General features: G+C 37.9%; 1 protein-coding gene across 1 annotated transcript in view; it reads right to left on the minus strand.

Moving 5' to 3' along the window:
• The window catches only part of WDR11 (WD repeat domain 11), a 60,594-nt gene that overhangs the window by 6,173 nt on the left and 39,470 nt on the right, over nucleotides 1-14,951 (minus strand). The window contains exons 14-23 of the mRNA XM_007469563.1: nucleotides 14,215-14,323; nucleotides 12,089-12,213; nucleotides 11,245-11,392; nucleotides 6,802-6,908; nucleotides 6,261-6,375; nucleotides 5,709-5,880; nucleotides 3,239-3,347; nucleotides 2,255-2,317; nucleotides 1,062-1,127; nucleotides 85-262 (exon numbers count right to left, since the gene is read on the minus strand). Of these exons, the coding sequence (XP_007469625.1) occupies nucleotides 85-262; nucleotides 1,062-1,127; nucleotides 2,255-2,317; nucleotides 3,239-3,347; nucleotides 5,709-5,880; nucleotides 6,261-6,375; nucleotides 6,802-6,908; nucleotides 11,245-11,392; nucleotides 12,089-12,213; nucleotides 14,215-14,323 (1,192 nt within the window). The remainder of the gene's footprint in view (nucleotides 1-84; nucleotides 263-1,061; nucleotides 1,128-2,254; nucleotides 2,318-3,238; nucleotides 3,348-5,708; nucleotides 5,881-6,260; nucleotides 6,376-6,801; nucleotides 6,909-11,244; nucleotides 11,393-12,088; nucleotides 12,214-14,214; nucleotides 14,324-14,951) is intronic.

Consider the following 14,951-nt stretch of genomic DNA (forward strand, 5'->3'; position numbering starts at 1 on the left):
ATGTCCCCTGTCAGCAGGTGGACTCTCAACCACTGTGCCACCAGGGAAGCCCTTTAAAGGTTTTTAATATATGAAACATAATACCTGAAAATAGGCATTTTCACAGAGCACATCATAACATATATCTAGTGGGTTGTTCACTTTGTCCCAAGGAGCAGTTTCTTTAGCAGCTGGTGTGCTTGCTGCCTTCTCCTGGGACAAGCTGTGCAGGTAGTGGGCAGCGACAGTCCAGAAGTGCAGCTCCGATTCATCGCCGTACAGCCTGGCAAGGGTGAAACCAAAGTTTCCACTGAACTCACACAGCAGAGTGGGGCCTGGATGGGGGCTTCCCACAGTAGCTTCAAGTGCTGGGAGCATGGTGCTGGCGTGTGAAAGACCACGTGCCGGGCTGGGTGGAAGAGGTGAAGCTGCAAGTCCTCCAGCCCTGTTACTGGGTCTCGAACAGCACAGGGCTCTGACTGCATGAGGCCCCTTCAGACGCAAATCCCCCTTTGTTCTGTGTTAAGAGGAACACCATGGTTCTGAAGCCTGGGCCATGATTTACCTGGTTTGCCATTAGCACACCTTTCAATCTGGACCAACTAGGGAAGAAGTTCCTCTGGAATTACTGACCAGATAAGGTGTGGAAATAATATGCTATTTATTCTCTGGGGATGGAGGGAAATGTCTTTTTTTATAAGGGGCAACTCTACTGTACAGTAAGAATGTATAGGTTATTACTTCTAAATATAATTTATTGGTATATTTAATACCAATATTGGTATACCAATATATATAGGTATATTTATTCACTTTGTAGCTGATATTTTAAAAAGCTGTCTGTAGGAGGGAGTCTTTTCAATAGAGAAGGCCTAGATCTCATGTTTAAAATGTGGGGTTTTTTTTTTTTTCTCCTATTTGTAGTACTACTTTCAAAATTAATTGTAAGCCAACTATAAAGGATGAACTGATATATTTTCTAAAATCCGAAAGAGTTTGGTCTTAACTAACAACCTTAATAAAAGAAATGAGTTAACCTGAAATTCCCTGTGTCTTACACAAAACATTTCAAACAGAGTTACCTTGAAACAAGCAGGCATCTCTGCAAGAGGGTAAATTCCGGATCGAGCAAGAGTTTCTTTATGTCACTGCAGACAGGAATCCAGACAAAGGCAAGACAACATTTTTGAATCCAACAATAAAGGAGATAAATCAGTATACTCTTAAAATGAAAAATCCTACCCAAAGGGTATGTTTAGAACTTACAGAAGAAGTCACTTTGCTGTGACCCTGAAATTGCAAAAGCTTCCAGGGCTTAGAGTGTATCTAGGTTTGGAGAAGCAGTAGCCATCAACCACCACAGCTTAAGGCTCTAACTGTGATTTACCTTCTTGCTTCTTGAAGCAGCTCAACTCATGTTTTTAAAAGTATGAACAGCTGTGTCTAACTATAGGAACAAGAATGTCATTGTTGATAAAACGATTTTGCTGATAATCATCAGGAACAGTACATACTTTAGAGACGATGCATTCAGAATTTATTTTTGAACGTATTCAAAAATTAAAATATTTAAGGAAGAAAGGCTAGCGTTTTTATAAATTGCTATTTCTAAAATAGCCAAATATAGAATATTTATAAATCAGGAAGAAGGAAAGATTGTCTTTAAATCTATTCTTTTCCGTTTAAACGTAAAGGCTAACCTTGGAAGAGAGAAAACAATAAATTATTTCGAATTTGACATCAATAAAATATTCTATTATCGTTAATTTATTAAGTATTAAAATACTTGTGGCAGAGTCTAGATTGCAAAAACATGTTATGTTTTACCAAGAACTCCTTGTGGACCCACATTTTTCTACTTCCTTTCCAATATTATTCCCAGTACATATTTTTAAATGCTCTTGGCTCTAGGGAGCATATTAATTTCTTAGCCAGAAGAGTGCACACACAGCTCCTGACACAGAGAGCTCACTTTAGGAGAGGGAAGTGGACACACAAGAATCGCCCTGTGTACACACTCTAACACGAGGCTTCGCAGGGGACTTGTGCTGGAGGCAGGCTGAGCTATAAGATGTCCACTGCACAGCAATCTGAACCTTACTTCCACAAGACAAAGATTCTAAAGGGAAACACACGTCTGTGAACAGAATGGTCTCTCCGTGGGCCACTAAATATTTTCTAAAACAAAGCTTATTTTAATTTTAAAAAGCCTAAATCATTATGTTTTTCTTTTTCATATTCTTATCTTCTAATAAAACATAGTTAGAGTGCTTACTTAGACAATGAGTTCAACTGCTCTTGAAGGAGATTCTTTATTTCTTCATTTTCTGGATAATCACTGTACCAAGAAAAGATTTTAAATGAGTTCATTTTCTCTTCACTTACAACGATTTATTTCTTCACCAGAAAAAAAGCTGTATTAATATAGAAATAACTTCTTTGTAGTCCTTGGTTAAAAACCTGGTTGTAGACCAAAAGAGCAACAGTCTACTCAGGAACCTACCAATCATCTTTAATGTCTGCTTTTATGTTATTTAGTCAAAACCAAGAAATGAGTACAGAAAGTCTCCTTGGCTTTCAAGAAACCAGAAAATTTATCAGTGAGCTCTAAAAACTATCAGATTTAGATTCATGTTAATAAGGAACTTAGCAATGACTAAAGGAATCTGCTTGTTCTGCTCTGCAAAATGACCATTCATTTCTTTAAGTAGATACTTCTTGGAGAAAAGACACCTCATCATATTATTATCTTTTTAATTCCCCTGACCCAGGCTTATCTGTGCATTCCACATGGCATAAGTCCTGTAACACCTGTGGTAGTTTAACTAATAACCACTAATAATGTGAACATTATTTTGCAATGAGGCAGACTATAAAACATAAAATACCTCTGAAGTAGGCCCCTTTATGCTGCTTCTAAAAAGAATCTTGTCCCTAAATTCCTCTTGGCCTCAACTGGCCCTCTTCACACTCAGTATGCCATGCCCCATGTTCAGACAGTAAGACTACCACAAAGCCACCTGAGAGCAGCACGTGTACTCACAGCTGTCCACAGGCTCACGCTTCCCCAAAGTCCCCAGAGGGGTGAAGACAAGAGGCAGATCAGTGATTCTTTTAGTGTGTCTGCCATTACTGCCTCAGCTCGGTTTTAAGGTTCCAATCCCTATAGGCCCTGGAGACAGGTCACTGCTGATTTTCATGGGTGTCCTTCAATCTTAAATCAATTAGGAAAGGAAAACAAAAATGCAAAAAAACTTACACATAAGAAATGTCTAAAGAATACTGTCCATTCCAAGGCTGATGTAATAAGAAAGCTTTCAAGGCGAGGGCGGCCCTTGGAACAAGGAGATATGGGCACCACACGGGTTCTAGACAAGAAAACAGTTTTTGCTTTTAATAAGTAAAATTAAATTACTTTAAATTACTTTACTTTAAAATTACTATAAAGCTTCAGCTATAGACAGTTTACAGAGAAGTCAGCAGAGAATGGTGTGTAAGTCTGGTGGCAACTCAGAGAGTATATTCAATGTAATCACTACTTACAACACAGGGGCTAAGAGTTGGGGAGAAAGTGAGATTGAAGAGTCTCTGACACCATAGTGATACTATTTAAAGTGCTTGGAAACAGCATCATACTAAATGTTATTAAAGTCTCATACTCTTGAATTCCTTTGAGATGCTGCTAAAAAGAATATTAAGATTGTTTTATGCCATTTTATGCCCCTGATAATAGGCAGTATGGGCAAGAAGGATTCTCCAACTCAAAAACAGGGATTCCAATTTTCTACATGTCTGACCTCCCCCTTTATGGGGGGCAGGGGGGAGGGATCAGACAAATGTAAATAAAGGCCAGGTGGAAGAAGAAGACTATCTAAGCTATTCTAAGAAAACGTATTTGAATCAATATATTATGATTTTTCTACTTGTCATCAAGGAGAACTGAAGAAAATATATTAAATATTATATCACTGCACATGACCTCAAAGGATTTTATTTTTATCCGACATCAGTAAGTCCAAAATACATTTCTAATTCCTCAGAATAGGAATATATTATATCAAACAGACTGATATTTTTCCAAGCTCAAATCAGCACATATCTGGCAGCAAACACAGACATCCTTTTCCTAACTCCGTATTTACACTCTCACCAGTTTTTATTCTTTAACATTTATTGAGTGTTGTTCTGAGTTTAAAGTTCAATATGTGGAAATATGCACAATTTTATTGACCTTTCCCCATTATTATTTAAAAAATTTTCCCTTTCTGGCTGAGGTCACACCAACAGAGATTGAATAGGAATATTTTTTTTTTTTTTTTTTAGTATTAGGAAAACTTTAAAAGAAAAATGTAATCTAAAATCTGGCTGCAGGTCAGCCGTTCGTGTATGGTATTAAACATGTGCTAATGATGGGCTCTAATTCTGTAGTCAGTTTAAAAATAAGTAAAATTAAGTACCCTGGCTATGGAGATTTTTAGATACAAATTTTAAGTTAAAGGTCAAAGAAAAGCTTCTCAAACATTTAGATTACATTTGCACACTTCTTTACCTAGAATTAGTAACTAAAAGAAAAATCATCCTTGAAATTCCCTCCATTTCCTTAATAACTTTATGTTTAAAATAGTATCTATGCTTGTCCTTCCCTATGAGGAAGTCCTGTTACTTACGCAGAGCTGGCAGGTGTCTCAAGGACAGATATGGGAATGCAATGCTCAATTTCTGCCTCAGCAGATGGCAGACACGGTTACAGAATAAGAAGTGGTGGTTCCCAAATACAGTGGCAGGGTGGGACAGTGACAAAAACAAAAGCACACCTAACGTAAGGTAGCCCAGCCAACATAAACAACAACTTGGTAGTGCCTCAAGCACAAACATAACATGAAGGGGCAGGTTTTCAAAACACTATTGCCTCTGAATGTGCCGAAGATTGACTCTACAAAGGTACAGACAATTCCCAGAGCTGACAGTTTCTAAGATGAAACTCAATAAATGACTAAACAATTCTCTAATGAAATTTTTTTACAGATCAGATAGCTTAGAGTGTACACCAAATATATGCTTGGAGAAAACTTCATGAAGGAAGTCTGATTTTCAAGTAGATTGATGGGTGCATTCACAAACTTCTCATCCTTCTTTTACAGTCACAGTTATTTTTGCTAAAATATTTTTCATTCTGGAAAAAAAATCTCGAAGCATAAACCATACAAAACCATACAAAAAAGGGTAAGGTAGTGCAATCATCTAATTTTGTTTTGACTGACCCTTTAACAAGTCATAAGATGGGCATCAAAATTCATGATACTCAGAACACTTTCCAAAGTGATCTCTCCATGATGCATGGTTGAGAAAGATATAAGGCTCACTATTAAAAAGCCAGCAGCACCTTATCACTAGATTTATGTCCTCTAATGAGTTCTCCTAAAGTCTGCGGAAGCCATTTTTATAAATGTAAACATCTTTGATCTTTTGACAGAGCACTCAGAAAAGGGTCAAGGAAGGGGCGCTTGGTAAACCAGAGTCAGGGAATGATTGACGTCTGCAGTTACAAAGAGTCTAGCATCTCAGCAATAAAAACACTCAAGCTTTAAGTTAATATATAATATTTTCTTAAACTCAGATTCCTAGAAAGCAAGACTGAGATGAAACAGAAGCATCTCTCTCCCCTGAAGAGAGCAGCCGGAGCAAAATAAAGACAGGTTTCCAAGCATCCTTTCCCTAGAATTCCATACCAGTTAACTCCTGTTCATCCATCCTAAAACAGGTGGACTTCATGGACATCTCCAGGACCCTGATACACCCATCATCTGAAGCCAGGATCACTTTATCTGATGTACACCAGTCCACGTCCAGTATCCGAAAGGTTACATTTCTTCCACTTCTTAAACTGCTCACCATCTGAACCTTCAAGAGTGAATTTGATTGTCACTTGCACAAAGAAAAGGAAGATGTTTATCATTCCGGATTAAACAGTCAAGGAAAGACAGAGCCTGTGGCAAAGGTCCAGTTTACGTTCAAAACTGAACAGTCTTTGGCAGTCTACCTTCCACATGCAGACTGCATTTTAAAGGTCCCAAAGATAGTGATAACATTAAAAATCTGTTGAGCTATCACCTTTAAAACAGAAATACTGTGAAAGAAAAATTTTAAAGGAAGAAAACTTTTAATAAGCTTGACAAACCCATTACATAGTTTTCATTTCTAAATCAGAAGGAAGAAAAAAATACATAGTTCCTGTGGCCAGCAGCTTCATTTGCAGTGCACCCACGTGGAGCTGGGCCTACCTCTTTAGTATCCCATACTTCAGCTCCATCATTGTACATTGCTATTAATTTTTGGTTTCCTTTACCAGGGGCAAAACGAATCTTCCTCACCCAACTTCGGTGTGTAGGTATTCCTCTGAGGACAAACAAACAAAAACCAAAACACCAATATGAAGCAGAGTAGTATCTCATCATCAAGAGATATGTCCAATGTCTCTTTCTATTTCTGCTTTTGACAAGGTCTAGTGATGTGACAGGAGAATCTCTGCTTTCTGGGACAGGGGCCACGTATAACAGAAAGTGTCTGCTCTTTAACAATGGCTGAATAGTGTCCCAGGACTTCTGCATGAGCCACCTGCAGATAAGGGTCTTCTGTGAATGTTCCAGAGTTTGGCTCAAGGCCCTTCCTCCCAAGTTCAGTGACAAGAGACCCAAGGGTCCAAGCTCCACATGACCATATTTGGTGACCCTGCTTATTACCAAGTCACAAGCCTCCAATGGAACCATACCGAGAGATTTTTTTTTTTAAACCAAATAACACAATTGCATTTTTGACTCATACCTGGATACTCTGCCTTTCAAATCCCAAAAATTTAAATTTCCATCCACATCTCCAAGAACTAATGTATCACCTTTCCAAGCGATGCAAGTAATACTACCCATACTTCCCTAGAAAACAACAGCAACAAGTACACATCACGTTCACCATTTATAAGCAGTCATAACAGAGAAATATTTTTATTTAATAACTGTGAAAAAATAAAAAAGATATTTTAATAAAACCTAATTAAAAATGGTTTTGCTTTAGTAAGAACGTCATCAAACACTAACAGAGTTCAGACACTACGAGAGCTACCTAGCATTTCGATTTCAACTGAGAAGAACCAGGAGATTTCAGTTAGATAGACATTGTTATCTGAACTAAATTGATAGAAAAGGGATATCTTTTGATGAAGAACTACTTCAGAGAAAAGAAAATTAAAAGAAGAAAAAATGAGAAGGAAAGCACACCCTTTCAAGAGAGCTCCTGTCTCCAGGTTATCCCTCACTGCAAAGATAAATAAATCTATTCTGGGGGAAACTTAAAGCTGTTTTTTTTTTTTTTTTTTTTTTTTTTTTTTTTTTTTTTTTGCGGTACGCGGGCCTCTCCCTGTTGCGGCGTCTCCCGTTGCGGAGCACAGGCTCCGGACGCGCAGGCTCAGCGGCCATGGCTCACGGGCCCAGCCGCTCCGCAGCATGTGGGATCTTCCCGGACCAGGGCATGAACCCGTGTCCCCTGCATCGGCAGGCGGACTCTCAACCACTGCGCCACCAGGGAAGCCCTAAAGCTGTTTCACAGCTAATTGTTCAGCAATTTTTCTACTGAAAGAGAGGATCCATCACTATGTAGTACACCTGAAACTAACATAATACTGTATGACAACTATATTTCAATTTAAAAAAAGAAAGAAAAAGGGGATCCAGAGCTTCACTGATACCTTCTGGAATAAGGAAGGTAAAGAGATACTGGGTATTAAAGACATCTGCACAATTTGAATTCACAGAAGGCTCTGCAGAGAAGTTACATAGGGAAACACAAATATAAGAATGAAACACTACTGTAATAAATCCAAGTGGGGAGAAAGGAGCTTCTGCACAGAGGTCATGTGATGGAGAGCCGAGAAGCCTGGGCTCCGGGGTCAGCTGCCTGGGCTTGAATCCAAGCTTTATCATTTAATTTGCTGTGTGATTTGGGGCATGTTTACTAATCTTTCTGTGTCTAGAATTTATCATCAATAAAGCATGGTAAGCTCACAGAACTTGAGGAGTTCCTATTAGTGTTAATAAATTTCTACAGGTAAAGGCTTTATGACAATGCCTGCCACAGAGTAAACAGTCAATACATGTTAGCTATTAAATAATATTATTGCTCAATTACTTTTCTACTTACTCTCTACTTATATTAAAAGAAACCTTGTTTCTTAATTTATAGAACAATGTAAAAATTCACGTGTTTAGTTCTCATGGCATCGATAGTAAGAAGTAGGAAAGTTCCAAGGGTTTGCCAAATTGGCTATTAGTAGACTTGCACACACACCAAATACTGCATAAATCATAGTGTTAGTCAAGAAACAAAAGAAAAAATTGGATTGAGTATTTTAATGAATTCAATTAATAAAAAACTCAGAAAGCTATGTTAAATAGAGTTCTGTATAGTATAAAGATCTTATTTCTATTCTCCTGACCATATTAAGAGAATGTTTAAGAATTTGCCTTTAAATTTACTTTTTCAGTCTTAAATTTTTTGTTTACATTTTATAATCTTAGTTTTTAACTTCTAAAAATTAGAATATTAAAGTTTAAATTTGCCCAGAAATCAGTGTTACCAGCTTAGAATTACAAGCGATGTATTAATACAACTGCACAATTAAACAACTCAGACCTTTCTACCTAAGAGCTTATTGATGGGATATAAGCCATATGGAAAGTCTAAGGTGCTTTCAGAGGATGTGGCACAAACTCGCTTTGTGGCTCCAAATAATCCCAAGAGAACCAGTGTAAGATTTAAAACTCTATGATAGAGTATTATTAGTTGACATTGATATGTTGCCTACATGTAAAATATGATGTTCAAAAGATCAGAAGTAAGGCTGGCAGCAAAGCAAAGATATTCATTCTCTCCTGCTATTCTGGTTTTCTGAATAAAGGCAGTCAGTCAACTATAAACTCTCCATGAGAACATAATTTAAAATATGTCAAGCTTTCTGCTTCTTTTCCATTTTTATATACTGTTAGTTCTGGGGCCAAAACTCAGGGGAAGTTTCAACTCAAAACAAACGTTTAACACTTTACATTTGGGAGGAGGGTAAGATAAATATTGGATTAAAATAAACAAACAGGGCTTCCCTGGTGGTGCAGTGGTTGAGAGTCTGCCTGCTGATGCAGGGGACACGGGTTCGTGCCCCGGTCCGGGAAGACCCCACATGCCGCAGAGCGGCTGGGCCCGTGAGCCATGGCTGCTGAGCCTGCACGTCCGGAGCCTGTGCTCCGCAACGGGAGAGGCCACAACAGTGAGAGGCCCGCGTACCGCAAAAAAATAAATAAATAAATAAATAAACAAAACCTCTGCCTAAATTCTACATATTTATTAGTCATTGAAAAATATTTTGATTACTGCAAATAAAAATAATGAACCAAAACCAATTTCTCATGTTTTATATAGTAGATGCTTAGGATGGTCATTCCTTGAGGAAGCTCCTTCTAGCTGTGGAATAAAATGATCTGGCAGGCAGAATAGAGACTTGCTATATCCCGACTTCAGATCTCCATAAAACAGTGTAGAATCTTAAAAGCTGTGTGGTGCAATAATCCTGAAAGAAGCAGTTACTAAGAGAAAAATTCATGTGTCTAATGTTCAAAAATTTCTAACTTTTTTTTAGGGTGGGGGGGAACTAGAATCTCAAAAATTATTGGATTATTTCTATTCTAATCTCAAATGTGACATGATTAGAAAACAAAGAGACTGAGCTATTTGCAAGTGCCACTATCGGAGTTCAGATGGGTCCTTCTCTGGAGTCTAGAGGAGCTCTGAATATTACTAAGAAAGCAAACTGACTTTCCAGAGGACAGCTCATTACACTGCAACTCTTATGCCCACACCCTTTAACCATAGCTTTTCTTGCTACACACTTAAAAGTTACTGCTCCTACCTATAAATACCAAATATTAATTTTTCACAATTGCATTATTTTCACACTAGTGAAAACTTTTGGCAATATTAGAGAGTTTAAAATAGACACTACTAAGTCTCCGATATGACTTGTTCCATATAACAGTAAAAATGTAATTACAGTTTGAAAAGCACTTTCACATGCTAGTTTCAGTTTTTATCAATGAAGGTTATTTGGATGCCCTCAATTCTTCTAAAGCTGTTAATAAGGAAGATGTGGTAGCCAGCCCCTAAGAGGCCCACCCCCCTACCTGATTCTGCCTTTGGTATTCACATCCTTTGGTAGTCACCTCTCACAACGAACAGTGACCCAACAGCATACTGTGAAAATATGACTTCTGAAAACGAGGTCCTAAAAGACATTGCAGCTTTCTTTTGCTCTCTCTTTGATCACTCGCTCTGCAGGAAGCTAGCTGCCATGTCTGAGGACACTTAGGCAGCCCTATGGAGAGGTTCATGTGAGGAAGAACCAAGGCCTCTCATCATGGCCAGCATTAATAGCCATGTGAGTGAGCCATGTGGGAAGGGGATCCCCTACCCCAGCCAACATCCTCACTGCAACCTCGTAAGACTCTGAACCATCTGTAAAATACGAGGGTTGGCATTCCATTTTTAGATGGCAACTTTAAATCAATATATATATATATATTTAAAAAACCATCTCATCCTCCAGTTAACGGTTATAGTATTATTCGTTAACAAAAACATTTTCTTCATCCATCCATTAAAAACAACCTGTGAGATACACATTGACACAATTAACTACAAAACCTTGGTTAGAGAACTCCACAAGCCCACAGGAGGATATATATGTTAGTAAATATTAATAAATATTTTTATACCTACAACCTGATTACTATTACCCAAAAATAATACTAGATTTTAGTCAAATCCTTCAGGGTAATGCTTGAAATGGAAAGAAGAGAAACTAGAGTCAGACAGACCGACCTGGCTTTAAAATGCTGCTCTGCCATGTCACTAGGCTGGGCAACCTGGGGAAAGTTACTCACTCTCCCTCAGTCTTGTCATAGATAAAATGTAAATAATTCCTCATGGATTATTACAGTGATAAAAATGAGTAACACACGGTTAAGTATTTAATCAAAACAGTTATAATGCTATTCTCTAGCAGTATGGAACAAGTTTAATCAGTGATAATAGCTCCTTAGTAAAGTTTATTTACATTACACTTTTCTGAGATAGTTTTCAAACTCAACTATGGCTTCACTGGATATAGAACCAATAAGGACTTTAATAAGAAATCTTAATGAAGATTTAATCACAGGTTGGACTCACGTCTGGTGGAATCCGAGCGCTATCTTTCACTGAGTTTCCTTCAACAGTGAGATGATAAACTTGGCCATCATTATCGGTAAACACAAAATGCTCCCGGGCAGAGATGTTCTGACTGAGTTCAGATTTACTCTCAGCCTCCTGCAACAAGCTTTGGGATAGAGGAAAATAAGATAAAGATATTTCTTTTCCCTCAAGTGACATAATTAATTAACTCACCCCAAATACAGATGCATTAACAGGGGGTCAAAACCATTCAAAAAAAAAAGAAAGGATGAAACTAATCTTTGCCTAGTAATAACAGGAAAACACAAATCACTCCAAATGCCACGAGTGAACGTTTAACCTGCACAGAAGAATGTGGTGATCTAGACCTCACACAAGAAAAAAAGCCTTTTTGCTGTTTCTGCTGCAGAACAGAGGCCTTACCTTGACTCATCATTCTCTCTGAAGTTTTTTATTTGTAAATTTAGTGGGGATGGGGGCGGGGTGGTACCTAAGTTAGAATCCCTAATACATTTCCTTTGGTGAACATAAATGACAATATGACCCATCTGGATATTCATGCTACATTCATTTGAATTTCAGAAGCTGAAGTTTATGGAGCAGAAGGGCACTGAGAATGATCATATTCACTAACGGGTGCTGATGTGTAGATGTTACTGCACAGGTTACTGCTGCAAACTGCACCAAGCAATGCAATACTAAAACTAACTCTATAGTAATATGAGCATGTACTGAAACACCAACGTATGTTCAAAAGCAGACTAGAGGTGCCTTGGGATGACACTTGTCAATTTCCCAACCATGACTTGGCTATTACAAATGACGGGCGGAAACAGGGTACCTGATCACAGATGACTCAACAACACTCAGCTCTGTATCTGAGACCACGGTCTGGCGGGCCATGGCCTCTCGGGTAGCCAGCTGTTTCTTTCTTAAGCTCTTCAAGTTGTGAGAAGGTGACCACTCCTGTGAAGCAAAGACAGACATGCCCGCAAGTGATCAGTTTCTCTGTCAAAGAACGCTTCCAGAAGAGCTGGGCATACCCGCCATTGCCCAGCGTCACTTATTATTACTACACATGAATTCACAATTTGTTCTTAGGTTTTACTTTTTTCAAAAAGGTTGAATGCATGCATCTTCATTACAGCTTATGGTAGAATATTTTAATGATCTACCTCTATTTCCTTCTACCTCTAATCTTCAATTATAGCTTAAGGGAAAAGACCTTAATGGCCAACTCCAACAGGTTTTAAACTTTTGATGCTTTCATTTTTTACAGAATGAAAATAATACCTTTAATTATGGTATCTCCCACTCCTTACCTCCCCACCTCCCCCTTAGGTACACAAGGTGAGATGATCACACTCCTCCAATCATGGCCCATTATCATCTGTAGGTCCACCCCCAACCTCTCCTTTTATTTATTTATTCCTGCTTATTCTAATGCATTTAATTTAATATCCTCATATGTATAAATTCTTAACATGTAGTTATTTTACATGCACATATTTGTGATCTGCATTAACAGTAGTGTGTTATATATCTCATCCTATTTCTAACTCTTTTTACTCAGTGCAATGTATTCAAGTCCCACCTCTATTGTTTCTGCATGTTATATAACACTCCATAGGTACAGCTGCCAATTTTTAGCCTAGTTTTTAGTTTAGTTTAGTTTCCCAGCAAAAGACACCCAGATTGTCTCTATACTCTCCTCACGGCAAATTACACTGCAGTCAATATCCTCACAAAAGTTCCTGTATGACCAGAAGCTGATCAGCTGGAACACAGAGGATGTCTGTGTTTGCCTAAGCGCTGCCAGTTTGCTCTGCAGAATGGCTTCACTGGTCTAGATACCTATCAGCAGTGCCAAGGAATTCCTATAGCCCATATTACACCCACATGGGATGCTACCTGGCTTTCCACTTTTTGTTAGTCTAAAAGGTATATCATGGTTATTTTACTTTGCACATCTCAAAACCTATGAGTTTGAACATTTCTTCACATGCTTGTTGGCCTTTTAGGCTTCCCTGCCATTCATTAACTGTTCACATGCTTGTTCGTCCTTCCACTGGGGCTCCTGTCGCTTCATTGCAGGAGTTCCCACAATACTAATCCCTTAGAGAGATTAGTAACCCTTTGTCCATCTTAGACACTGGAAAATTTCTTTTTTCAACTTGTCTTCTATATTTAACCTTGACAATGGTCTGATTCATTGAATAGAAAGCACCAATCTTGATATAATCAAATTCATTCAATTTTTTTGCCTTTTGGTTTGAGCTTCAGATATCCTCTTTTGCCCCAGAATAGAAAGATATTCTTCCGTATTTGTATTAATTTTATAGCTTTACTTTTTTTTACATTTAGGTCATTAATCCTGTGGAGCCCACCTCTGAATATGGTATTATGCAGAGATCCAGTATTTTTCTCCATAAAGTGAGACAGTTTCCCCAATACTGTCTACTAAACAGTCTGTCCCTCCTCTTGGGTTTGTGAGCTACTTTACTGTACATTCAGTTCCCAAACATTCATGGGTCTGTTAATGAGCTCTTTATTATACTGATCCATTTCTCTTTCTTGGGCCAATATGACATTGCTTTTATTTCTACGGTTTAATAATATGTACTGTATGGGGTAGGATGGGTCCGACCCCCACCCATACTGCCTACATTACTCCTCTTTTTTCAAGGTTGACTATGACCTTTATTTTTCCATAAATATTTTAGAATATGTTTATCATGTTCCTCAAAATATCTAAATTAAATTTTAATTGGAATTTAATATAATATTGGCTTTTAACCCATCCAAGAAAATAAGAGTTGTCTCCATTTGTTTAGATCATCTTCTCTGAACACACATTTTTGACAAGAAAATACACAGGAGTAATGATTTCAATTTAAGCTAAAGAAAAATATTCATCACATATATACATACCTAAATAAACTGTTTACTTCTTAAATTGTAACTTACCAAAGCAGTTATTGCAGGGAAGTTTTTGGACATTTCTCTAAGAATGGTACAGGTCCTAACATCCCATAACTCCAGAGGTTTATCTTTGAATACAACTGCCAAATACTGTCTAAAATAAACAAAATTACTAAATAAACCTCTTTTTGCAAAATTTTCACAAGCAGTGCAAATTAAAAGTTCAGTAAATCAGAAAACTCAGATGACATATTCTAAACAAAGAGAATTTAAACTAACCTTTAGCCCTCATGATTAACAGTCCTAAGAAGGTAAATCTCTAAAATGACCTGTGAGAGCCACATAGCCGTAAGTAGGCAAGGAGCCCAGCTCAGAATGATGAGAAAAGGCATGAGTTAACATCCTGCTGCCACATATTACAATAACCCTCCTGAGGCTCAATTTTCTCATCAACACATGAAAATACCACTACTTACATCAATGGATTGACTGGTATGCAGGTTACTGTAAAAATTAAATGGAAAAGTAAGTAAAGTTTCTATCATGCCGACAGTGAGGAAATGTGACAGAATAGGAAGATCCCTGTAGCACAGTGTTATCAAAGGACTCCCACTTGATAATTATGTGACCTCAGACAAACCATGTGACCTTTTGAGTTTTATTCTGCTTATCTTTAAAATGGCGGAGCCGACAGTGATGTGACAGAATAGGAAGATCCCTGTAGCACAGTGTTATCAAAGGACTCCCACTTGATAATTATGTGACCTCAGACAAACCAAACC

Source organism: Lipotes vexillifer, unplaced genomic scaffold (assembly GCF_000442215.2).
Source record: "Lipotes vexillifer unplaced genomic scaffold, Lipotes_vexillifer_v1.1 scaffold240, whole genome shotgun sequence".
NCBI lineage: Eukaryota > Metazoa > Chordata > Mammalia > Artiodactyla > Lipotidae > Lipotes > Lipotes vexillifer.